The 26,601-nt window shown below is 36.6% G+C and overlaps 1 protein-coding gene across 3 annotated transcripts; it reads right to left on the bottom strand.

Moving 5' to 3' along the window:
- Nucleotides 1-9,728: 9,728 nt before the first annotated feature.
- Nucleotides 9,729-11,891, bottom strand: LOC104418362 (protein BRICK 1). 3 transcript variants are annotated; one of them, XM_039302131.1, is made up of 3 exons: nt 11,595-11,891; nt 11,003-11,149; nt 9,729-10,016 (listed from the first exon to the last, which is right to left on the bottom strand). In XM_039302131.1, exons 1-2 carry the CDS (start codon nt 11,725-11,727, stop codon nt 11,025-11,027), a joined length of 258 nt encoding a protein of 85 aa, XP_039158065.1. In that variant the 5' UTR covers nt 11,728-11,891; the 3' UTR covers nt 9,729-10,016; nt 11,003-11,024. The 3 variants fall into 3 exon arrangements, with proteins under 3 accessions (XP_039158065.1, XP_039158064.1, XP_010027986.1); XM_039302130.1 differs by having other exon boundaries at nt 9,729-9,928; XM_010029684.3 differs by lacking the exon at nt 9,729-10,016 and having other exon boundaries at nt 10,712-11,149; nt 11,595-11,889.
- Nucleotides 11,892-26,601: the final 14,710 nt, after the last annotated feature.

The following is a 26,601-nucleotide window of genomic DNA, read 5'->3' as shown; positions in this document are numbered from 1 at the left end:
GGCCTCGCACGGCTACGCCCATGTCTTCCATCCAAGCCTTGAGGGGCCTTGGGAACATCTAGCTAGGCCTCCATCATTGCGCTAGGCGGAGGAGCATCAAAATGAGAATGTTTGTTACTTTTCTTGTCAATGTTATTATATGAGATTGAGCCGAAATAATTTATTTTGTTAATTTCTTTGTGATACTTAACATGCATAGTATTCACAAACATTAAAAGAAAACTACGGAAATACAATTTTATTCAAATCATTCTACTTTCGAACATTTGGACACTTTTAACATCACTAATAAGTGAAAGGAGTTTTAAAAACAGGGAAAAAAAGTCAAAATATATAATCTCTCAAGAGCTTTACAACATTTATTATTGAAAAACTAGATTGTTCCTGTACCTTAACTATTATATCTATATGCTTAAAACCTACGTTTAAAGATTATGCATATAATGCAAGAAATTGATAACCATCGTTGAGGTTATTTGTAAAAGAAAATCAACTTGATGTGTCTCCCAAGATATAAATTTTTTATAAGGTTCATATCACAAAAAACTTAAAATTGGTATACTCATGACAAATTTATTTCAAACTAATTTTTTGACCATGAAAAACCTCAAACTGGTTTACCTGTAATAAATTTACTTTAAATGACTACCAAAGAACCTAAGCCGGTACATTTGTGAAAAATTTAACTTAAATTAATTTGTTCACATTCAAAAACCCCAAACTGAAGACAAATATACTCTTCATTAAATTAGATTAATACTACAAAAAAAATACAAAACTGATACAACTATGATAAATAGAAAGTAAAATCCCAAATTAGTACATCAATCAAATGTCATGTATCATTTAACTCAACGATTTAACAGTAAAATTTAACATAAATTAATATAGGGTAAATTTATCAAAAGTCTACTAATTTGGAGTAAATTTATCAAAGGTGTATCGTTTGGGGTTTTTGATGATTAAAAAATTAATTTGTGGTAAATTTATGATAAGTATACAAATTTAGGATTTTTGTGATATTAATCCTTTTTATATCTAAAGATTCGTGTAGGGCCTGCATGTTTTCATTCTTTTTTTTTTTTATGAACAAAAATTTTGTTTTTTTGTTCCCGGGAACAAAAAAGAACAGAATCGTGTTTGTTTGCATTTTTGTTCAAAATCAGATTTTTTGTTCCCGAACATAAAAAGAATAGAAATGAGAAACAAAAAAAAAAAAATTGTTTCTCGCTCTAGAAACACTTCGACAGAAACACTTTTTTTCTCTTCTCTGTCCTCTTCTTCTTCTTTTCTTCTTTGGCCGGTCGCCGGCCTCGGCCATGGCCGGCGACCGGCTGTTGAGGGCCGGCAACGCCGTTGAGGGTCGGCGACCTCGCCGGGGTCGGCGATGCTCAGCCTCGCCGGGGGCCGGCGAGCCTCGCCGTGGTTGGGCGAGGCTGCCGGCCTCGTCACTTGGTCGCTGGAGGCCGACGACCGGCCGAAAGAAGAAAAATAAAAAGAAAGGAAAAAATGAAAAATAAAATAAAAATATTAAAAAATTAAAAGAAACAACAAAAGAATATAATTTACCAAACGTGTTTCTATTCATTTTTTATTCCCGAACAAGTTTATCAAATGCATCTTTTCTGGTCAAAAATTGTTTCCCGGAACAGAAACACTTTTTATTTTTATTTTTTTATTTCTATTCTTTGGAACAATTTTTGAACGAAACGTTACGAAATGTGCCCGTAGTGACTATCCTGGACCAAGTCACGAACATGACTACGTAGAACTCAACTTCTCATGGTAATCTTTTTTATTATTGTAATATATATAATAATAGGCAAACGAAGTAATAGAGAACATCGAAACTATTAAGAAAGCGCAAATATTAGCTGGATTAAAAAAATATATATATTATGCGCATAGCACAATAAAAGTAACGAAAAGACTTAAGAATAAAACTACTAGGAAAAGGCAAATAAGCTGGATTAATATAGAATACCCCAACTTTACATATTATAAATGTACTAAAGTAGTAAAAATTAAGGAAAAGACGTACGAGCAATGGAATGATTATCATAAAATGTACTATTAATATGTAAACTTAGGATCTCTTCATCCATGGCGAAAATTAATGGATCAAAAGGTCCAAATAAATTACGTGGGTATCTCAAGTTAAAAAAAGTGATGATGAAGTACAATGAAATGATAAAACATTGAGGAGGTGGAGTTGGTACGTAAAGCCGATTGCACTCCTTGTCCACTCTCCCTCCTCTCCCTGTGATGCTTGGTTGAGAACTCTCCTTTTAAATTTAGTTGAAAGATATGTCATGTAAGCTCCATTTGTTTTGCATTTTGCGAAAAATACGATGTCGCTGGATTTTTTTTTTTAAGAAGTCATTTTGTAGAAGAATGATAATATTTTCTGATACTTGGCTGTAACCTGAAAATGAAATAGAAAATAGTTTTGCCATTTGGTCTACATAATATGATTTAATTTTTCTCTTTTGATAATTCTATAAATATAGAGTTATTTTACCTGTTTTAAGCAACGATTAATGCAATATCTATGATAAAATGTTTATATTTCCTTCTGATTATTCAAATTTTCCTTGTTTATGCAGAATAATGAGATATGGAGAAGATAAGCAAAATACTGGCAAATATCAGGAATTCAAATAAAAAAAAGCAATGGAAGATGGATATCAAATTAGGAAATTCTTGATTTTGTTCCCTAATGTTATCTACAAGCGTTGGGAGCATGAAGAGCAAGAGAGGAAGCAGTTAGGTTTTTGTTAGATCGTTTTTCATTTTTCTAAGAGTTTTTCAAGTATTTTGAAGAGAAGACAAAAGTGATGACATAATTCTTGTTCTTTAATTTAAGATGCTAGGTTTGATTTATATTTTTATTTATTCTTCTACTATGTTCTAATTTTCTTTTGTTAGGGCTACGATATAGCCTAACTATGATGATGTGAATTTCATGATTTTTATGTTTTACAATTGATTTTATTCATGTGAGTTATATATTATTGTGTTTAATGCTTTTGAGTGACTGGCCACTACTTGAATGATCTGATGTGTATGTTTGAGACTGAGAAGTGATAATATGCAATTGTTTATTATAATATATAACCATGAATTAAACGTGGATAGCTATTTGTGTAGCTTTCGGTGATAAGGTAATCCAAAAGACTCATTGTAAGATGAGAATATTCATAGTTTTTAATGCCTATATGTTTATTTTAATTTACATAGAGATATAGTGAATTAATAAATTGAGTAAGTTTGCTATACCTAGAGATAGGATAGTAATTTGATTAGGAAATTCCGCTATCACATGTTTGATATCCTTCTTATATTCAAAATAATCTGAAATTCATATCTAGTGGTTATGGTGAATGCTCTAACATATTTATTTGATCGATTTACTGCATTTAGTCTACAAATTTCATATTTAATTTATTCTTACTTATATTTTGATATGTTAGATAAATTTTAGAATTAGTTTATTTTAGTATTTAATTGGTTTATTAATCATCAATCTGAGACGATACTTTTCTTTTTTTTGGTAAAGGTAAGAATATTTCCCATCATTATATTACTTGTTTGACACGTGCACTTGCATTTAGAATTTTACGAACATCTGTGCACTCCTTTTAACAATAATATATATTTTTTATTTTCTCATTTTTCATTTTTCCTCTTATTTGGCTAATTGCCGATCATGGAGACGGCCGACCACTGGCCACAAGTGAGGTCAAGCTCGTTTGAGGCTAACGAGCTTTAGGCTTGCTAGATTCCAGCAAGTTCGTCTCGCCTATGGTCGGTCATAGGCTCTAAGAAAAAAGAAAAAAAGAAGGAAAAGAAAAAGAAAAAAAGAAAAAGGAAAAAGAAATAAAAAATTGATTTTTAAAAGAGAAAAAAATAAAAAATTTTAAAAATTAAAATGAGTGCAAGAGGATAATATGCTTGGTTTAAGTGAAAAAAGATAACGGAAGATAATTGCCCATTTTGAAGGTGTTATTTTTTATTTTTTTTATTTTTTTATTGAAGGATAATATTTTTCTTAAATCATTTATTTTCCGTGAACCACACGCTTGGCATTCCAAATTTTTTTCCCAAAAGGTTGTTTTCCATGAAATGAACAAATTATTTTCCGGTCCGTTTCCTTTTTCCACCTATCCATAAATCAAGTGCATAAAATTAGCTGTGAACTTCCAGGCAATAGTGAACTAAAAGAAGGAATCTCTGAGTAAAGCCAACTTAGGGTGCGTTTATTCGTGTTCTTTTTTCGTTTCTTGGAACACAATTTTTGTTCTTTTGTTTCGAAGAACAAAAAAAAAGAATAGAGAACAAAAAAGAACAGAAATGCATTTATTTTATGTTTTGTTTAAAATCTTGTTCACGGAACACGTTTGAAGAAACAAAAGAATAAAAACACAAAACTTATTTTTTTTCTCCTTTTTCTTTTTCTTCTTCCTTTTCTTTTTCTTTGGCCAATCGTCGGCCTCGCCGGAGTGTCGCCGGCCCTCGGCGAGGTCGAGCTCGCCTAGCCACCAGCTAGGCTTGACCTCGCCGGGCCACCTCTAGGATGGCATTGCTGGTGGTGGCTCGGCGAGGCCGAGCCTTGCTGGTGGCTAGGCGAGCTCGGCCTCCCATTCGGCGCAAGGCCGGTCCTTGCTAGGCCAGGGCGAGGCCAACCTCGCACAGCTTGGGTGAGGCCGAGCCTTGCTGGTGGCTTGGCGAGGCTTGCCTGGCTAGGGCAGGGCGAGCCTCACCGGGGCCAGGCTCGTTGGCCAACCTGGCGAGCTCGCTAGACGTCGCCCAACATAAAAAGAAAAAGGAAAAAGGAAAAATAAAAAAAAATATTAAAAAATTGAAAGAAACAAAAAAATTATACAAGTTTACAAAACGTATTTCTGTTCTTTTTTTATTCTAGGAACATAAATTTTGTGTAGTTACCAAATGTATTTTTTTGTTCAAAAATTGTTCCCCGGAACAGAAATAATTTTTTTTATTTTTGTATTCCCTGGAACAATTTTTGAACAGAAAGATTACCAAGTGCACCCTTAGTAAACCTGAAAAGCTAATCTCAATAGAGCAATTCACAACTCAATTGGGATTCATTTCGATGGACCTGACAAGGACCATCAAAATTGTCTAATAACATCTGGATCGTGGGCCTATCATTAGCCAAATAGAAAGGAGACAACAGTCGCACTTTTGCACCTTTAGATCCAAATACAGTACAAAGGCAATACAACACAAACATCACATTATGCTCCATGAAGCAATCATCTTTTGTTGTCCACGGTATATGCATAATGTTTTTATATATTCGTGAAGTGCAAAAACATCCAATCATGATGGCACATCAATTTGTTCAAAAGCTACACCAGAGAGAGCTCCAGACAAACTCACCTGTGATAACACCAGTTCTCCAAAACTGAGAGGCCAATTCTCTAGCACCCTTTTCTATCCCTCTGATGCCAGCAACAAGGCCTTCGTCCTGTTTGGTTAGCATATGTTGAAGTGCATGACCAAATTCATGAAAAACGATTTCCACCTGCCAATTTTGGCAACACATATATTATCACAAATGTTTAAATGACAGATACCACTCAGAAGAGGATGGCGTTATTTCACAAAGGACAAGCGACTGACAGTGAGCATAAGGTCAAAATCCTCATCATTCATCTAGGAGACAATGACAAAATTCACTAAAGGGTAGATTTTACTATGGCAGAAGAATGGCTCAACGGGTCATATTATACCTTCATAGTCAAAAGGATTAAACAAGTATCAGGTGTGAATCAGAAGATTTTAGAATGAGCGCTGTTGATACCGACAGTTGAGGAATAGACCCATCTCTAGATGTATATATTAGAGGATAAAAGTGTATCTTTAAGCATTGCACACAGAAAATATTAACATTACTAGCGTTCCTCAAAATCACATCAAAGGATAGATTGGCGTCACAAAGTTCTCTACCGAAAACTGCTAGGCATTTTACATTACTGATCTTCTCCCAAAAGCTATTCTTCTCTTACCATTTGTTGAGTCTTCCAGCAGTCGTGTTCTTAGCAGTGAAGAACAGAAACAAATATATAGAAATGACTTTTTTTAGCAGAACTTCAAGCCCTATCTAAGCTAGTATTGTCGAGAAATTACCAAAATCCAATCTTTAAAATAAGAGTCACAGAGACCAGACTAAAATACCCTCTTATTCAATCCTTGTTTCTGATGGCAATATTTTATCGACACCGACTAGTGTTAGATGGTGGCTGCACCAGTTATCCTCCATCAATTTAGTATTTCAGACTCAAAAAGCAGAAAAGAAAGTCAGTAAACTAAGGGAAGGGGTTGGAAACTGACCTCTCGGAACGTCATAAGACTTGGTTTGTTCCCCACAGGGGGGATTTGATTGCACACTATGTGAGCAATTGGCAATCTTGCACTTGCACCGGCTTGAGACAGCACACGGCTTCGACCAACAACCTTACCCATCCGTGCACCTCCCTCTTTCTCAGATGGTCGAGAGTAGGGATCAAGATAGAAGTATGCAACTAAATTTCCTGAAGACTCTTTTACACGGTAGAATCTAACATCATTATTCCAGACCTCGAGGATATATAACCATTTTATCAGAATAATGGATGTGTAGCGCATCATTTATGCATTTTAGGCATCATGTGGTAATGTCCTTACAGAAATTGATAGGCATTATGTTGTTGCTTGGATGATTCAGGTACTACTCAACCCAGCATTTGTCAACAAAAAGTGATGTCTTCAGATTTGGTGTGGTTCTACTGGAAATCGTAAGTGGTCGAGAGCCTCTAAATATACACAGGCCGCGCAACGAATGGAGCTTGGTTGAATGGGTATGCTTTATAACTTACTATCTTGGTTGCTGTGATTAAGAGCTATACTTCTCGTCTTTACATTTTAGCGTTCCGGCTACTCAACTAGCCAGTGAAGCTGATCTATCTTCTCTTTCAGCAATAAACATCAGTTGAGATGAGAGTATGCAAATTAAGAAGGCGAGAGCTCACAATATTCTTTGTTTTTATATGCTCTTCTCATAATGCTAGAATATCCATCCATTCACTTAGGTCAAATCTCGTTTTGTCCCCCATTGATCCAGTTAATGACCCCAACAGAGTTTGTGTAGATGTTTGATTGTTCTGCTGGTAGTTGCATGTTCATACTTGAGACAGAGTTAATTATATTCACGAAGTATTAGGACGGCAAAGGCATCCTTTTCCTTTTGGTCGCATGATATGAGGAGGGCAAGTGTCGTTTTGGTGTGGTTCTATTGGGATTCGAGGCGTCTTTTACTCTGGCAAATGCATTTTACATTGTCCGTCTAACTATTAATATTTTACATGCTATAGCCCCAAGATTTCAATTTAACCTTTGGCTGATTATCAAGAACAGATTGCCTACTCAGGCTTTTCTCATATCCATTGGAAGGATTGATTTTGAATTATGTGCTTTTTGCAATCATATCCCAGACTCTATTGATCATCTCTTCTTTGATTGTCATGTTCCTGCGACACTTGCTTTCTTTTGGGCCAGAAGATGTAATCTTCCATGGCGTAACAGAACTTGGGCGGAAAATCTCCACTGGGCATTGAATTTCCTGTCGGGTAATGACTTCTTTCACTCTATCGCCCGTTTCTCTTTTGGGGCCTTATGTCATCTTATCTGGAAGAAAAGGAACAGCATCATCTTCCGAGGTGAAGCCCTTGAGGTTGCAGCTTTGAAGAATCATCTCATCAAAGTTGTGAAAGACAAAGCTCTCACCTTCAGTAGAGTACTGGACAACCCTAGGAATAGAAGGCTCCAACAAGGATGGGGATTTGACCCCTCTGTCTTCGTCGGTGGCCCTGCTGAGCATATGGATTGATGGCGGGTCATTCCGGATTTATGAATGGTGCTATGGTTGCCGTTACAAAGTTGATCTTTCTTTGATCTTGGGTGTTTGCTGTGCTGTGTTTGCCGGTTGTTTTGGCTGGTGTTTCTTGTGTTTGTTCTGGTTCTTTTTCCTGGCTCCCTTTCCACTCATTCTGCTTTTGCACTATGAGTGAAAGTTTTTGGCGCCGTTTTTGTATAGCTAACTCTCCTTTAATATATTCTTACCTTTACCAAAAAAAAAAATATTTCCTGGCTTCCATCAAATCGTCAGTATATCAATGTTGCTTGTACCTCAATAATAACATGCTAACAGAATCACATTTTCATGCAGGTCAAACCTTATAAGGGAACAAAAGATTGAGGAAATTGTGGATCCAAACATAAAGGGAATGTACCACGCAGAGGCAACGTGGCGGGTGGTGGCAGTGGCGCTGGCCTGCATTGAGAACTTCTCAGCTTACCGGCCTGGCATGGTGGACATCATGCAAGAGCACGAGGATGCTCTGCTCATAGAGAACAATGTCTCTCAATACTTGAAGTCCATCGATAGCTTCGGTGGATCCAACCGGTTCTCAATCATCATCGAGAAAAAGGCTGTTCTGTCCCCCACCCAGGACCAAGCGGCAGAACTGTCGCCTCTTAGTTCACAAGCCTTGGCTCCTCCAGAACCTAGATAGAAATTTCGTAGCTGCTTAAAATTCATTCACAACCATGTAGAAGAGAAGCAGATGAAAACTGAAGGGTATGTCTCTCCATGTTCATGTGCAGGGGAGAGTATTCAACCGACTCTCTTATAGTCTAAGAAAGTTCGTTTCAAGTACTTTGTAATGGATTAACTCCATTTCTCGTCAGTCTTTTGGTATAGCAATGAAGAATTTTTGCTGGAATTTTACTTCAGACCCAATTACCCATTATCCACCAATAAGATGAACGGACATAAACCGAAACGACCTACATTTGACGAATGTATTGTTAGGCTTTTTCTTGATCATGATGTAATAGATCCGTCACTGTGCAAGCGACTTATGTTGACTCAAGTTGTCTTTCTTCTAGAATTTGTGAATTCTAGCGGTTTAACGGGTTTCGACATAAATTCAAGTGGTGGCTCTGGAAAGAAGACCGATGCTTAGTCTTTTGGACCTATGGGCAAAAATTTTGAGGAGATCAACTGAGGCTCATCTACACTCTTCATTGTAAGAAGGTTAACAAGATCTAATGAACCATATTCCTTATCTTGATGAAGTACATTAGTCATACTATATTAGGATACTTCACAAGCAATGCATTTATCAAATTCAAAATGTAAGCCTGAAACCATTTCTCTGGCAATCTACTCTAAAACTCAAACGTTTGTCAGATTCAGCTAGTTGATGCTGCTATTTACAAACCAAAACGACCCATTGCCGTCCGGTCCTAAAGCATTCTTTCAAATGCTGAAATGAGTCTGAGTAAATGAAATCCAGCCATTTTTGACAGCAATGGAACTGCAGATGTAAGTTTGCAATTTTAGCACGCTCGCTAAATTCAGTCTCTAATAGAGTTGATCATCTTACGATTGAAAACTGTTTCTTATGTGGAGAGTAACTTTTCATTCAGTATGTGCTCATCATTGCATGTCATGTTAACTGTCAAATGAACCTACGCCTATCTAGCACATTTTGGTCTCCCCTTACTACACTGAAAATTTGACCAAGTATTCACGCACCACATCCACAGTGCCACCAACATATTGACCATTTCCAGAAAGAAGCCACGGCAGCCCAACATGGTTTACAGGATCACAACCGCAATAGATAGTCCCATTTTCTGGCAGAATGCTTGCTGCATTGCCAACTTATAACTCTATTATACACTTATGGACCGAATACAAGTATCCTCTTCGTGACCAAATCCAATGGGTACATGTTCACCAATCAGCAGAAGATCTAGAGAAGAACATCCCTAAGCCACAGATGTCCTAGCCATTAAAGTTTTAAACTGCAATTTGCCATCAAGTCCTACATGGCTATAGCCAGCTTCCCAATTCCTGAAGTGGATACAATGGACAATCAAGAATTACAAACATCTTGAAAATTTCTTGATCTGAAGCTCAAGGCAGAAGACAGCAACAAATTCTGGAAAGATATCAAAAGTTGCAAGTACAGGAAACAAATCAGAGGTGAAATTTAAAAGAAACGAAACGTCAGTGTAGTCCCGTGCATGAGGGGGTCCCTGAGAGTTTAGGGAGAATACAACTGTTCTGGCACCACCTACACCAATTCTAAGATTGCTTGCATTTATCCAACTATGCAAATTCCTCATTTAGTTTGCACTTTGAAGACATTAGTTACTCCTTTGAATGATGATGTGCCAAATCCTAAAAGGCATTCAACTTTAGATGTTGAAAAATCACATCCTTTCAAGAGTAATATCATTTTCTGACCCCAAAATAAATAAATAATACCGTGCTGCTTTTGTATCTCTCAAAATTTTGCCAAGGCAATTCATTGATGACCTCATATGGGTGTGAGATGGTTCAGAGTGATTCCATCACAAAATGGCTATGATTAGTGTCTGGTAAGCACTTTTTGGCTGTAAAGGGAGAACTTAGCATTAAGTCTGTTCTGTCACCTATTGTTAGAACCCAAAACTGATCATGCATTATTTAAGAGAAATGACCACTTTGACAGTAATAAGTTTCATCATCTTAATTTCAGGAACCAATCAAATTCAGTGACTGGTATCTTATAATATAATTCCTCGACGAAGAAGGGAGAAAAAAATCAGGAAACACATACATATGATGTGATTGCCCACAAGTGAATTGCTATGGAGGAAAAAGATATCAATGAGAACGGATCATACAAATGATGAATACTGTTTAGACAGAGAGAAGCCAGTCTGATTAAACGACATATCAGAGAGTTGCTTAATAAACCAGAACATTACAAATGATTTTACTGTAGTCCTCCATGATTGCTTCCTACCAATGGGCTACAATCCCCAGTAACAACTTTTTACACCGATCAACTTGTATATTAAACTAAAAGCATCAAGCTGGTCCACTACTGTTCAGAGTGGGACACAAGACCGACGAATTTACAGACAGCAGAGAGCTTACAAGATGCCATCAGATAAGCTTCTCAAGTGTTAAAAAGGGCTGGATTCGCCGATGCAGTACCCACTTGGACTTCGAGCAGCTCAAGACGATGCTCCAAGAGATCGAGCTTCTCATTCAACGATGCCAACTTACTCTTGGTGGTGGCCTCTGTCGACGAATGCATAACCGAATTAGAGGAATATACACAAATTCCAACACCTAAGGATCTCGAAAAAGAAAACAACCCATCCACATCCTAATAAACCAATCCCATTCATTATTGTCAAATGACAAGGAAGGAAGGCGAACCCGAATCAACGCTCCTCCATCACCAGCTCAAATCAACAAACAATCTAGACATCACCAACCCAACAAAGCTGCTGCATTTCTTTGGTGCTAGCCCACGGAATCAACTTTCATCAAAGCTTAGCCAATTCTAAAGCGGTTCAAACATCATCCCGCGGTCTCCCAAATCTACCCAGACCATGAAACCGAGCATCGCGCTGAAAATCAAACACCTACCCAGATCTCTTCACTAACAGGGCCGAATCAAGAACCGGCAAGAACCCAATAGTAAAGTTTCGAAATTTAAGCGGGAGACGAGGACGCGCACCGAATTGGACGAGGAAATCGAAGAGGCGGCGGACGTTGAGGGAGATGTGGGAGATGAACTCACGGTTCTCCCAGTCGGCTTGCACCGCGATGCCCACGTTCACCGCGTTCGTTATGCCTCCCGCTCTCGCCATTGGTGCTCCGGGGAATCGCGGTCGGAGAAGGAGAGAGATGGTGACGGAGGTTGAGGACGGAGGGGCGAGACAAGGGAGCGGAGTTTTCTTCGGTTTTACGACTGAGAGAGGATGATGATTTTCCTTCGATTTTACGACTCACGAAGCTGATTCGGGCTGAGCAGAAAAGACAGTCGCAAAAAGGTTTAGCATAAAGTGAATTTATAATCTCAAAACTTATTACCACTCTTACCATTTAAAAAAACAAAATACAATTGAATCCTATATTGTCAGATCGTTACAAATCGTGATCTTAATTTCATTTGACTTCACTAAATGTAAATGCTGGCGTGACTTTATTTAATGTATTTTAAGTTCTACATGGGATGAATGACTAAAATATGAAATATAAAGTTAAAACAATATTGTTGTGGTCCAAATATAAATTTCAATACCATTTTTATTTAAATAAAGTTAAAAAGAACTAATTTTTTTCATAGAAAAGGACAATGGTGAGAAAGTAGTTGGCAAGGGACCCTCACTGGCCCTTTTGATGATGTTGGGGGTGGTGGTGACAAGTAGGGGTGGCGTGATCCGAGTTGAAACCGATCCACCTCTAACCCTGCACCAATCCGCATAGTCTTGGGCGCTTCTCATTTTGGGACGAGAACAAATGTGAGAAAGTAGTTGGCAAGGGACCCTCATTGGCCCTTTTGATGATGTTGGGGTGGTGGTGACAAATAGGGGTGAGCATGGTTTGGGTTGGGCCGATTCGCCCCCTAACCCTAGGACCAACACTATGACCAACCCGCATAGTGTTGGTCCTCAATTTTTGGGACTGATGACTGACTCTATTAAACTTGGGACCGAGGATCGGACCGATCAAATAGGTTTGGTCCTAGTTAAGGGTCAACTCGGGACCAATTGATAATTTTTTATTTTATTTTTATATTCCTTAAAAAAGCGATTGAGGACCAATTGACTCGATGGGTTCGGTTCGGTTTTAAGGTCAACTTAGGACCAACCAATAATTTTTTATTTCATTTTTTGTACTCCTTAAAAAAGCGATTGAGGACCGAACTGACCCAATGGGTTTGGTCCGATTTTAGGGTCAACCCAGGACCAATCGATAATTTTTTATTTCATTTTTTGTACTCTTTAAAATGGTAACCGAGGACCATACCAACCTAATGGGTTCAATAATGAGCGAGGTTAGCTAAGAAAGGCAAGCGGTGAGGGTTAAGTGAGGTGAGCATCGAACGAAATGAGCATTGAATGTTGAGCGGGAAGCAACACACCAAGTGAGTATCGAGTGGCTAGCGGCACGAGTGACCCAAAGCAAGCGAGGCAAGTGTCAAGTGGTGAGCAGAGAAGTTGTTTCTTTCGATTTTTGCAAATTGAAGACTAAGAGAACAAATAAGATAAAAGAGAATGGATATTAGAGAATGATGCCATAAGGAACTGTTTATGCATTTTTGGACGCCGTGAGGATTCCTCACAAAATTTTTTTCCTCATTTGTAAATTATGACTATTGATGCTGTAAAAGACATTAAAAAGCTAAGTTATTAAAGAACAATGTAAAATTACTTGAACTCCTTACTAAAGAGTTGTTTAATATTGTTGACGCTGTTTATTTTAAGATTTTCTATATATATATGAAAATTATAAGTAATATATATAGTCGGGGTTGATTCGGGTTGGAGTGATTCGAACTCAGGGACCGAGGACCAACTCCGCACGCATTGGTCTAAGAATTTTAGAACTAATGATCGACCCAATCTCCCTAGGAACCTGACTAGGGCCGGCAAGGTTGGGTTCGTCAGGGTTAGTCCAGGGTTGACCCCGGACCGATGCTCACCCTTAGTGACAAGGGCTAGTTTCTCATCTATCTCTGTCTTTGTATCTCTAATAATTTAGTTTACTTTGTAAATATACTTTATGATTAATTTCCTGAAAAATCCAAAATTGGTACACTTATGACAATTTTATTCAAAACCAATTTTTGACAATGAAAAATCCAAAACTAGTATACTTGTGACAAATTTACCCAAACTAATCATAAAAAACTATAAATTGGTACATTTGTGACAATTATACTTTCCGTTAAATTAAATTAATACCACAAAAAATAATTGTAAAAAACGGAGAATAAAATCACAAATTTGTACACCAGTCAACTATCATATGTCATCCAACTTACTAATTTAATAGTAAAATTTAGTAGAAACTAACAGAGGGAAAATATGTTATAAGTATATCACTTTGGGGTAAATTTATCAAATGTGCACCAATTTGGGATTTTAGGTGATCAAAAAATTAGTTTGTGGTAAATTTGTCATAAGTATATCAGTTAGGGGTTTTCAGGGTATTAACCCTAAATTTAAAAGAAAAAAAGTCAAAGAAACGTCAAATTATAACCATTGTCACATATTAAGCATAATTTTTTTTTATTATGACATAAAAACTCTAAATTATACCCACTATGACATATATATCATAAACATTTTTTTTTGTAATGTAAGAAACCCCAAATTTGTCCTAATTTGACACATTTACCTTCTATTAATATTTCATTAGATGATTTTTCAGCCAAATAACATGTTAACACTATTTACTTTCTAGTGTCAAAATAGGTGAATTTTCAACAATTTTCTTCGATAGAATTTTGATAGAAAGTAAATATGTCATATAGGTACAAATCTAAGATTTTGGTGTCGTTGGAAAAAAATTTAAGGAAAAATTCTTGATGAGCATAATTTAGGGTTTTAGTGGCTTTATAAAAATTGCATTAAAAATCAAATTTGGACCAAAATGACGTCGTTTTAGCCACGTCATCTTGACATGAAAGACAAAAATAAAATAAAAATGACTTATGTATTTTTCATCAGCCAAGTTGAATGTAATTAATGAAAAGATTTAATTGTACCAATTTGACAAATTTTAAAATTTAATTAAACTTCTTAAAAGTTTTAAAATTCAATTGTAATTTAATGACAGGTTTTCTTTCGGTGAATTTATCCCAAAAGTTTGGCAATAATAATACAAAAAATGAACACCCAAAAAGTCACTTTGGGCACAAATGTTCATGCAATAGATTTTTTTTCTTTTAGATAAGAACACTAAAATGCTACAACTTGGCACAGAGGATGCATAAGTGCCAAAATTTCAAAAAGGAATACTTAAGTATCACTTTAAAAATAAAATAAAATTGGACACTTAAGTATCAATTGTGGCGAAGCTTGTCAGAAATATGATGTGGTGTTATGTTATTAATAAAATTGGGCAACTTGGCTCACTAGAAAGCTCATTAAGCAATCCTTCTCTTCCATGTCCCCCAAATTAAATATCCTAAATCAGCCAAAATACCCAATTGCAGGCTCCTAAGCTCTAATTTAAGTTTGCTCCCAAATTGTACTGCTCAATCTTGGAAATGGAGAGCAGGACTTTCAACAGTGGTTTGAATTCCTCCCAATGAAGTGAAGGAGAAGGTGAGCGTCTATTATGGGTCCAAGAAAAGCATTGTGAACCCGATTGAATCTTGAGAAGATTCTACGGATGTACCAAATATAAAGAATGCTCAAAGTGCAAATATTTTAATACGAAATTCTATAGGCGAGCCACAAAGGTGATATTGAATCTATTTGATGGACGACATCAACCTCCAAGTTTGTTTGTGGACAACTTGGACGATATTGACTCAATGCAAGTTAAATTAAGGTTTTAGCATCTTCGGTCAACCATTTGAAGTATGAAGTTTCAAGGATAAAAATTGAAAGAAAGTGTTATCGAGTGTTCATTGTGGTTTTGCTTTGTTGTCTAGTCTATTAAAGATGAAATGTAAAGTGTTTGAAAATGAGAAGAAGGTTCTCAGTCTGCCATAGTTGAAAATTAGTGGAAAATGTAAGTGTGTTGGGTCAATTGTAGCCTATTTTATTTGTTTTCTCCATAGGATGGTTGTGGTTTTCTTCTTGTTTGTGCCGTTATATGTATTGTGGCATGCTTCTCGTGCTTTTGGGGAGGTCAAGAAAAAGGAATGGGTGAATGAATTGTTCCTCTCGTCCTATGTTTTTGCTTGTTCTTCAATATAAACTAGTAAGGAAGTGTATTGGGTTAATGTGTTGTGGTGGCTTCTTTACTTAAACTTGTTAAGGGGCTAACAATACAACCTAGAGGGAGTTGAATAAGTTGTTTTAGAAAACTTGACAATCTTTCACAAAAATTAGCTAATGCTAAGTAAAGATCGAGTCAAGATGATATTTCAAAGCTTGTGATCGTAATGCATGCTTGTGAGAGTAAATGGAGTAAAATAGTAGCACACAACGATATATATTGGTTTGGCTTTATGTCCAATTTTACGTCCACTCTTTAGACTAATAACCACAAATCGGGCTAGATTGTACTAATAGTTTGCTTGGACAATTATAATATACAAACACTGATCCTATTACAAGATAGATCATATTATCAAGACTTAGCTACTTTTTTTACTCTTGTACACTTAATCTAGAGCACAAATTACTCAAATAGCACAAATACAAAACTTAGTGAAACACTTGGACGAGAGCTTATAGCTAAGAACACAACTTGAGTGCTGTTTTTTAAATAATGTTGTTATCTATCTTCTTTGGCTTCTTAAGTATTCTCTTTTATATCCATCCCTAATTTATCTGTTAGAAGAGATTTAGAGGAGTAAAGAGTCATTGAAGTTGCCAAAAACTGCTGCCCAAGAATAGAATTGCGTGTACCATCCTTTTTCCCTAAGTAGCATCGACATGACATGTGACATACGACGCGACACGATATAACACAATGCACCGACATGTCATTTTTCGAAAAAATAGAAGAGAGTTCCGACACTTTGGGACACATTTTATATTAAGTGCATATTTTTATACATATATAATAAATTATCATTTTTATGATTATTTCAATCAAATTAATTTGATTCAAATTCACAATAAATATTAGATACAAAATCACAATAAAAAAATCTAGAATGAATTTACACTAAAAACATTAATCCATAATTTATTAATATCATTCATTGTTTTAATTTGACAAATTCAATTCCATCCCAAGAATCCATAAAGCTTGGAGAAAAGAAACAAGTAATTCACATTCTAGATTCGAGTGTCAAATGTGTCAAAAGAAAAGAGAAAAAATAAATTTGGGGTTGAATTGTGTATCATGGGAAGCGGGGGCTAGAAAATAAGAGAATATTAGGTTTTTCTTATTTCTCTATTTATTTATTTTTTTATTTTTTTTTTCACATATATACATTTCAACCAATCATTTATTGAAAATTTTTAAAATTAACTTCGTGTGTTAGAATCACATGTCGGAAATTCGCATGTTGGAATTTCAACTCGAGTGTCGGAGATTGTTGGGCAAATTGACTAGGTATAAGATTTTCTGACATGTGTCGACCGAGTGTTGGAGAGTGTTAGATACGTGTTGGAATGTCCAATATGATATCAAGGCTTTTGGAGAATGTCGATGCTTCATAACTTTTTCCTAAAAATTTACAATCTATCTAAAAATAGCATATGCCATTGTCCCTTTATTATAGTTTGTGACAAACCTATTAAACAACCTAATTTCTCTTATACTGATTTCAACTAGATTTTGTTGCTCTGCGATTCCCCACCATAACAGCTAGTATGCTAACCCAACAAACTTCACTAAATGTTCGTCTTTACCATAGCACCAATGACTTGATATTTGCAACTGTAATATAAACATTGCTATCAAATGATTTCTAGGTCCATTGGTACCGTCTACGCAGAAACTATTTCTAGATTTGTTGCATATTTTCATCCATTGGATCACACCATAGATATTGCGCAATAATTTCGATCAAAAACATATGCATACGCTATAATAAACTTTAGGATTAATACACTGAAAAATCTAAAATTAGTTTTTGATTATAAAAACCCCAAACTAGTACACCTATAACAAATTTACCCCAACTGACCATAAAAAAAAATCATAAATTGGTGCATTTATGAAAATTTACTGTAAATTAATTTATTCGACGGCAAAAAAAAAAATCCTAAATTGGTAAATTTGTGATAAATATACCATCCGCTAAATTGGATTAATACCACAAAAAAAATCACAAAAATTGTAAATTTTGACAAAGGAGCGTAAAATCCCAAATTGGTATACTAGTCAACTATTACGTGTCATTTTACTTAATAATTTGACAGTAAAATTTAACGAAAACTAACAAGGGATAAAATTGTCATAAGTGTACCGGTTTGAGGTAAATTTGTCAAAAGTATACTAGCTTGAGGTTTTTGGTGATAAAAAAAATAGTTTGTGGTAAAATTGTCACATGTGTACTGGTTTGGAGTTTTTCAGGATATTAACCTTAAACATTATACTAAAGATAATTAGGACATAAATATTGTGCATTAATTTCGATAAAAAACATTTGCGTACACCATAGTAAATATTACACTAAGGATAATTAGTATATTATCAAAATCATTTGGAGATGTTTCTCCAACATATTTAATGTAAACCAACAAACAAAATGAATTGAATGAGTTGTTAGTCTAGTTTGTTGCAACCAACATATACATAGATAGATACGAATGATTACTTGAATGCCATAAATTGTATTTAATGATGACTTAAGGGTTAGTCATGATTAAAAAAGGATCACTTAAGTATCAAGTTATGGTGTAAGTGAAAGTTCTACTCATGGTTAAAAGTGAATACTTAAGTACTAAGTTTTGTAGAAAGTGATAATTTAAGCGCCAAATTTTTATGATTAACCTAAATTGCACTAGCCACCAAACACCACCAAGCACCATCATTAGCCACCATGAGTTAACCACCACGACCACCAACCACTAATGGCCACCACAGTGCTGGTGGTGTGCTAGGTGCTGGTGCTTGCATTAGCACTTGCACACACCAACACCTTACACACTTGCTTTAGCACCTGCACTAGCCATAACCACCATCACCACTAGCAACAGCCGTTGGCACGTGCACTAGCCACCACCACCACCACCACCACCACCACCAAGTAGCCATTATGACGACCAACCACCACCAGCCATCATTGTGGTGGTGGTATGCTGTTGCAAGGTGTTGGTGCCAACATCTTCACTAGCACCTAGTACAAGATATGCTTACATTAGCACCTACACTAGCCACACACATCAGCCACCGCTAGCCATTAACACAAGTATCAAGAACAAGTAGAACAAAGCAAAATATGAGAAATCCAAGAAAATGTTGACTATATAACGATCATTTCATTGGCATTGAAATTAAGTCTCAAGCTGAATAAGAAATTAAAACTAAAATATCATCGATAGGAAGTTATGTTCTTCTCGCTAGTACGGAAGTATTAAACTAACAAAATTGGGGACATAAACCCCATCTTATCCCATCCTATTAGTCCATATGCACAACTTTCCTAGTTCATACTTTTTCAAGGTACTTTTTACTTGATTCATGATTCTTGTACTCTTTCTAACTAGACATGTGACTTCTTTTTCAATTGGCCTTCCTGTTTTAGGATGTACTAATTCAGAAAGAGTTGGTTCTAAGTTCTTTCTTTTTGGCTGTTTTGGAGCTACACTTGATATCTTCTTCTTTTTGCTACAACTATTGACTTTTGAGTTGGGCCTTGAGAGATAAGAATCTCAGAACTTCTCCTAGACTACAAAAAGACAATGAGATTGTCAACAAAAGTGAAGTACCATAAATTAAATGCAGCTAACAAAACTTACATTTATAATGTTTGTTCCTATATGCTCATTTGTAAAATGGCCATAGTCATATTGCCTTAGCTTCTTCCTAAGAGCCCCCCTTATTTGCATTGGAGCGTCGCTTTCAGCAACCAATGATTTCTCAGACCTTCTTCTCGCCTAAGAAATACTGGATATTTTTCCTTTGTTGAGCGGTTAACTTAGCTGGCCCTTGAGTTGGCCCTTTTTGTGACATCCCAGTCCTGTCACTTCCTAGACCCCAAACCTTAGTTTCTTGAGTGATCACACAAGTGAATGTGTTTTATAAAGGTGAGCATTTATAACATGAATTGAACATGCGCAAGAGAAGGCACCATAGCAATTACTTACATTTCATTTCACATTCAACTTACTTACATGGGGAAAAGTTACTTCTTGATGTTTATTTTCACATCATCATACACCAAAATGAGAAGCACAAAAACGCCTGGGAAAATGGCCAAAAAGGTGCCTGACTCTTTTACTTGGCAATTTCCCCATCCATGCCCTAGAATATCTCCACCACGGTGCTCCACCTATCTAGGTGCCCATAGCTCTAGAATCTGATCCATCTCCCCCGAAATGTAGGGGGCCGAATAATTCCTTATCTATGTTGAGGAACTAGGAAACAAATGCATAGGAGCCCATGTGACGTGTCCATCATCAATCCACAGTGTACTCTCATATTGGGTAAATGTTAGGCCCTATTCTAGATCTAGCATGTCTTTGAAAGATACCTTCTATGTAAGTGGGGGCACATCCATTGCTATCAATTTAAAAAAAAGATACAAAAGAATAAGTAATGTCCAGTAAAGGAATTAGCTAGGTCTTAAACTATATGATCCATATGCTACTCGACGATAAATTTAGTTCAAATAGCAGCTCAATGCACATAACGACAATACAATGTGGACAACATGCATTTTCCTCAAAATTCAATGAACTAGACATACAATATCATTCTAATGAGAGTCAAAATATATTCACACATCTGTGGCATTGCATACACAAATTCAAATATACAAATGAGGCACAAAATTTTATCCATACACATGTACTCACACGCCTTGTGAAATAATTTAATCACGTGGGCATTTCTTTTTTCACACTCTAGTCACATATTTACACTGCGTCGCTAGCCCCTCCGCTCGAGTCATTTCTGGGATGTTGGCTGGACTTCCATGGGACACTAGTCATGACCATCTCATTTTGAAGCATCTCGGTATCACTTAGCCGAGGTATTCAAGGGTCGCTAGTCTTGGGCATCTCGACTCTCTTGGGGCATCATCAAGTCACTCGTCGATGGACATTCCTTGAATTTAATTCATTTCACACATTTCAACAGCACAATCTTAATTTATGGCACAAGAACATCACAACCAGAACACATGAACTCCTCCACACAAAATTGTCATATTTCCATTGTACTAATTTACACAGCACGCGTCCAAGTACACCCATGCTTCCAATTAAACTCATTATATACCAATTCGCATAACTAGCATGCATGGGGATCACCATCCACATTCGACCAACAATTTAGTGTCCGCAGCATGTCAAGTCATCCATAACCATGGAATTCAAGTTTTCTAGTACAAGGTCTCGTAATTACCCATGAAAGTATTAAACTTCAAATTGCTTGATAGAATCAATCCCTATCGCACAATTTTAGGAATCAATCTTAAAACCTTAGTAAATGGATTTGGAAAATCCTAAAATTTTAGTATGTTTTAAACAAGACCTAAGTCAACATTTTTCATGAAAGGAGTCAAGCCTAGTTCCTTCCGTACTAAGAGTAGCAATTCACAATAAGTGGCTCCTAATTTGTCTTGTAAAACTAGAATCTTCAACCCTAAAGGTAAGGCCATTTTGACGTCCACGATTTCACCGTTTGCTTTAAAATTTATATATTTTCTATGTTAAGATATGCTGGTTAACTTTCTTGGAGGAAGTATATTTTAAATTTGAACTACAAAAATTTATAAAATTTCAAAAAAGCTCCTAAGGTCATGGTTTCACGGTCCTAGAAAGAACACTCCTAAAGGCAAAACAAGGTTTTTCATACGATCATCCTAGGGCCAAAAATTCTAAATTAAATGTATGTCGTGAGTTAGAATGTTTGTTTTAATTTTCATAAAGAAAGTCTCCACAATTTCGCAATACAATCAAAGTTACAAAATCAACAAACCTTAGAGGTTTGGCGCAACCAACTTTTGGAAAACAATCTTCACCTCATGATTTCTTGCGTCATGCAAGTCTACTACCAAGAAAGTACAAGAAAACTCACATGCACGACGCATGATCTATCCTAACTCACATGCATGCATAGTTTTTATGCAAAACTACCTTCTACAATCTAGAACAACACTAATCCAAACCAACCGCCACCAAGCAACAAAGGGGTAACATGGATTAACACCCAATCATTTCCTTACCTAGATTTTGTGCCTAGGAAGTCCCCTATGTCTTCTTCGTGGACTGTTTCAAAGGTGGAAGCTCCTAAGGATGGGGCCTTTTTGAGAGAACAAAGAGAGAAAATGAGGGGAAAGTTGAAAGGGGTCTTAGTGAAGGGAGGAGGAAATAGAAGAGAATGGGAAGAAGAGAGAGGAATTGAGCTTAATAATTTGATTAAAAGTGTGGCTTGCAAGTTTCTTCAACCTTGCATGAAATCTAATTGGAAGATGGGGGCGATGAAGATTAGCCTAAGGATTGAGGGGAGTGGGAAAACCAAATAGGGTCTTCCCTTTTTGCATGCAAAAAATAAAGTTTAAAGCTAATTTAGCTATTTTATCTTGAGTAAAATGTCTAATTAAGTTAATTACAAGGTTTATTTCCAATTATGTATCATCATGAGCCCTATGCCAATATGATAAATCCCTATTACAACACTTTATTCCCCATTTTGTCCCTGAAATTTTTGGACGCAAGCAAGAGTTGGGAGTGTCCAATAAAGTCAACTTAGTCTAGGGGTCATGAACCTAGTGTATATTGTTTACGCCTCTCAAATAGATGGTTCTATTTGAATCCTTCACTTAGTGTTGAAAATAGGGATCTCCATATTCTATTCGTAATTCTAGAATCGGAAAAGTTAGGGTGTCACACTTTTGTTGGCCCTTTATCTTGCCCTTCAGTTAGCCCTTCATTTGGCCCTTGAGCGTCAGCACATCTAGCTTGACAATAGGCTCTTTGGCGATCACTCTAGTTGGCCTTCTTCTCACTTGAGAAAGATATTAAAAAAATCAAAACTAAATACAAATGGTTGGACTTACTGAGTATTTTCTTCTAAATTGAAGAATAATCGATTATATTGACCCTATAGCAGTTTTGGCCAATTCTTTAGTTAGACTTCTTCTAATTGGCTACATCAAAGGATTCGATCAATCCTTCAACTAGCCTTCTTGTAGCTTGCACCTCAGCTTCAACTATAGTAGAGACTTCAACCAATCCTTCAGCTGACCTTCTTCTAGTTGTCTTATCCTAGCTAGCCCTTTAGCTTCGGCTTGTTGTCACCTAACAAATAAACAAAAACATTAACCACAACATAAACACAAATTTCATAACTTACCCAATTTCTCGTCCTCGTCTGAAGAGCAGTTGACTTAGTTGGCCTTTTTGTTTGGCCTTTAGCTTACTATTTACTAGGGCCATCGGTTGACTTCTCATTTGACTATTATTGTTGCTACTTCCTCAATTTATAACCTTTACTATTGTGCCGATTTACATGACAATATGAACACATTATCTTTGCACCTATTCTATTCATCCTCCTTGGACTCGATACCTCCCCTCCTACATTTTTCATCTTCATTTTGGCCTTCCTATTTGCTTCTTCAGTGGCAAAGGTTAAGTTGTTTCACAATTTGTTGGCTCCTAGAATTTGCTACTTTGATTGACTGCATTATGAATTGGTACAAGGCAAGATATTTGTACCAGTCATAAAGGTAATCCTCTGAGTTGTGGCCCTTCAATTGGATGACACATATCTCATGTGTACAAGGAGTTCTACTTAGTTGCCATGCTTGACATGAACACTTCATTTTATCTAGATAGACAACATACTTATTAGCACCCTTCATAATTTCATATCCTTCGTCTCCATTCCAAATGGGATGACAAAATCTACTTGCAACCGAGCTATCATCCAATTTCTTCGTAATCCTAAGACTACATGGCCTAGTCCACTTTGTAGCCTCATTACTTGTGCAACCGATTCATGACCATAACTCGTATATTTTCAAGCATTGCGATAATTGGTTTGTACTTGACCTCTATTATTTTTCCATTATATGCTTTGCAGAGGTTGTTGTTGATATTATCACACTTGAATTCCTTGTTGAAGAATGCCTTGTACCAATGCTTTGCTTTTGTTTGAAATAGTGCTTTAAAACTTTCATTTATCAACTCAAGCAATCTTTGTTTAGCTAGCTTAAATTCACCCTTGTTTGTGTGCTTTGCTATCTACCAAAATTGCATATGCAGCTTATCCCTTTTGTTGTTATTTGCCTAGTTTGCATATATGTACCTCGCACACATTCTATGTTTGGCATAGGGTATCAACTTAGCTAATGCTAGAACCAATTCCTACAACAATTTAAACCGAGAAATGTAAGCAAAGAACATGCTATTGATATCAAAAAGCAAATAATTGACAACAATATTACCTTTTGTTTGTTGCTTATGAATGTCTCTTCTTCCCCATTAATTATCTCCAAGTCAACCATTATATATTATATTTTTTTAAGAATTAGGATAAAGTGTCCTTGTTCTCTATCTTGATAATAGCCTAAGATAGTGGAAACATTTCGTTATTCGCATCTCTTCCAATTGTAGCCAACAATTCTTCCTTACACAAGCCCTTCAAGAAATGGTCATCTAGTCCTATAACCCGTCTACAATCAGATAAAAATCCCCGTTTGCATGTATTGAAACACACATAAAATCTATCAAATCTAGTCCCACTATCGGGAGGTTGCTTCTCCATAACTTTTACATACACTCTACTTGAAGGGTCTTAAAGTCTACACTCCCAATCATAATACCAAACTTGCCTATATTCCTTGCTATACAAATTGATGAGTATCCTCATCACCTTTTGCTTCATTCTTTTACACTGATTCTTGTACACATTAATGCTACACGCTCATTTACCATATGCTTTAACTAAGTAGTCTTTGCCTCGAATATCACCTTGATCATGTTGAAGAAGTGCTTAAACAACTATGTACTTGTCACCTTTTTATTGTCAAAACCAATGGAACAAGTATGTTCATCTTGAAAGGCCTTAATCTATAAGGACCCACTCTTCCTCATGAATGCACCTTAAATTTTTCATGGACAACTAAGTTGTAACCACTTAGCTCTTACAAAATCCTTAGTGTTTCCAATAAATTCAAGATTCCTTTGCTCAGTAATGGAGTTCTAAAGTATAGCTTCCCTAAATTGTTTCGCATCATGAAATTTCATACTTACGGACAGAGCAAGAGAGGCAATAGACAGATCATGGGAAGGAAACTTACTTTTTCTTTTACGCGTAACTCCTTGCTCTTTTTCAAGTTTGTCATGGGAAGTAACGTTCTTGACACTTTCTTAATAATTAGTATCATCACAAGCAATACCAGCATCTGTAGCTCCTCCGTTCCTATTTACAACTTCTTCAGTTACCTATAAAATTGCCAACTTATTTGCCAAAAGGTCCATTTGCTTTTTGCCTAACTATGCAAGCTCATCATCATCACATCACTCTAGGAAATTTTCGAGAACCAAAGCTTCATCATCATCATCATCATCATCACTAGATTGAGCTACATCCTAAGCTAATCTGGGGATTGTGTCATTACCTATGTCATCAACACTTTGTTGAATTGCATTTGCGCCCTTTTGTCTATCCTATTGCCCTTCATCCCCATCCTTAGTACTGGCTTGAATACTACCTCCCACTTCTCATATTTGGGTGCTCTCTTTGTCATTATCTTTGTCCTCATCATCACTATTGTATTGAATATACATTTTCGCTTCTTTACCATGAAGATAATAGTACATGATATTCCTAAAACCATTATCATCCTCAAAGCTTTTCAAACCATGTTTCAAGCCCTTCCTAGGAACACAATAAAGCAATACTTTGCATAGAAAATAATATAGCATATATCTAACAAATCTAATATAAGATACCTTGTTTTCATCGACAAATATAGTGCCCTCATTTCCGCTCTCATACTCTCACTCATCCTTTCCAATCACAAACTTCCCGCCATAGCAAATAATGACTACAAAATAATCCTGATACATGTTTGCAACCAAGGAAAAAAGCAATTAACCTTTGGGACCACAACGACAAAGGACAACAATTGCACATGGAGGTCCCTGCAATCTCAAATAGTTTATCAAAGAAAGAGCAATTGTCGTTTAGTGAAAAGAAATGAGCAGAGGTCTCCATGATAATCACTTTGATTAAACAAATTAAGGTCCTTACAGCATCATCTTTATTATTTAACGTATAGGACCCCACGACATCTTAGGGAGCCTCAAATTTCCCGTATCAGCGATTGTGCACGCATTCATGGTAGCAAAGTATCAAATAAGAAAGTAGCAAAGCATCACAAAAGCATATTCATAGTAGCACATCCCAGCTCTTCAATTGCCCTCACACATCATAGTAGCAAATCCGAGCCCTCAATCATATTCTAAGCTTTATTTTGCCATCCGAGCCTTACATTTCCTGTCCGAGCCCCAATTTTCCCATATGAGCCATAATTTTCCCATTCCAACAATCGCCCTCTAAATCCCATTTTTGCTAGCCATAAGGAGAGAAGAGAACAAACTTGAGTGAGTGATGACAACAAGCGGCGAGCAACCATGAGTGAACCACGAGTGTCGACCGTGACATCCGGGTCATTGCTCGATGGAACCGTGACCCTCAAGTACTTGGTAGTCATTGTCGCGTCACTAAGCTCGTCACTGGACTACGCTGTCCATGCCCCTCACCGCACCACCACAAGGATTGCTACTTTAGTCTGTCCCCTCATCACCGTGACGCCTCACCGAGCTACCTTATCCACTCGAGGACGTTGACATCTTAGCAACACATCACCATCACATCACTGCTCCTCGCCACGTCACCACCGGACCACGCCACCTCAGCTC

Source organism: Eucalyptus grandis, chromosome 9, assembly GCF_016545825.1.
Source record: "Eucalyptus grandis isolate ANBG69807.140 chromosome 9, ASM1654582v1, whole genome shotgun sequence".
Classification (NCBI taxonomy): Eukaryota; Viridiplantae; Streptophyta; class Magnoliopsida; order Myrtales; family Myrtaceae; genus Eucalyptus; species Eucalyptus grandis.
This window is presented reverse-complemented; position numbering and strand designations above follow the sequence as displayed.

Bases quoted from the DNA above. Each gene is read 5' to 3' on its own strand.
- LOC104418362 (XM_039302131.1), bottom strand. From the start codon at position 11,727: ATGGCGAGAGCGGGAGGCATAACGAACGCGGTGAACGTGGGCATCGCG. The intron at 11,150-11,594 runs GTGCGCGTCCTC...ATTCGTCGACAG, and splicing joins CGATTTCCTCGTCCAATTCG to AGGCCACCACCAAGAGTAAG.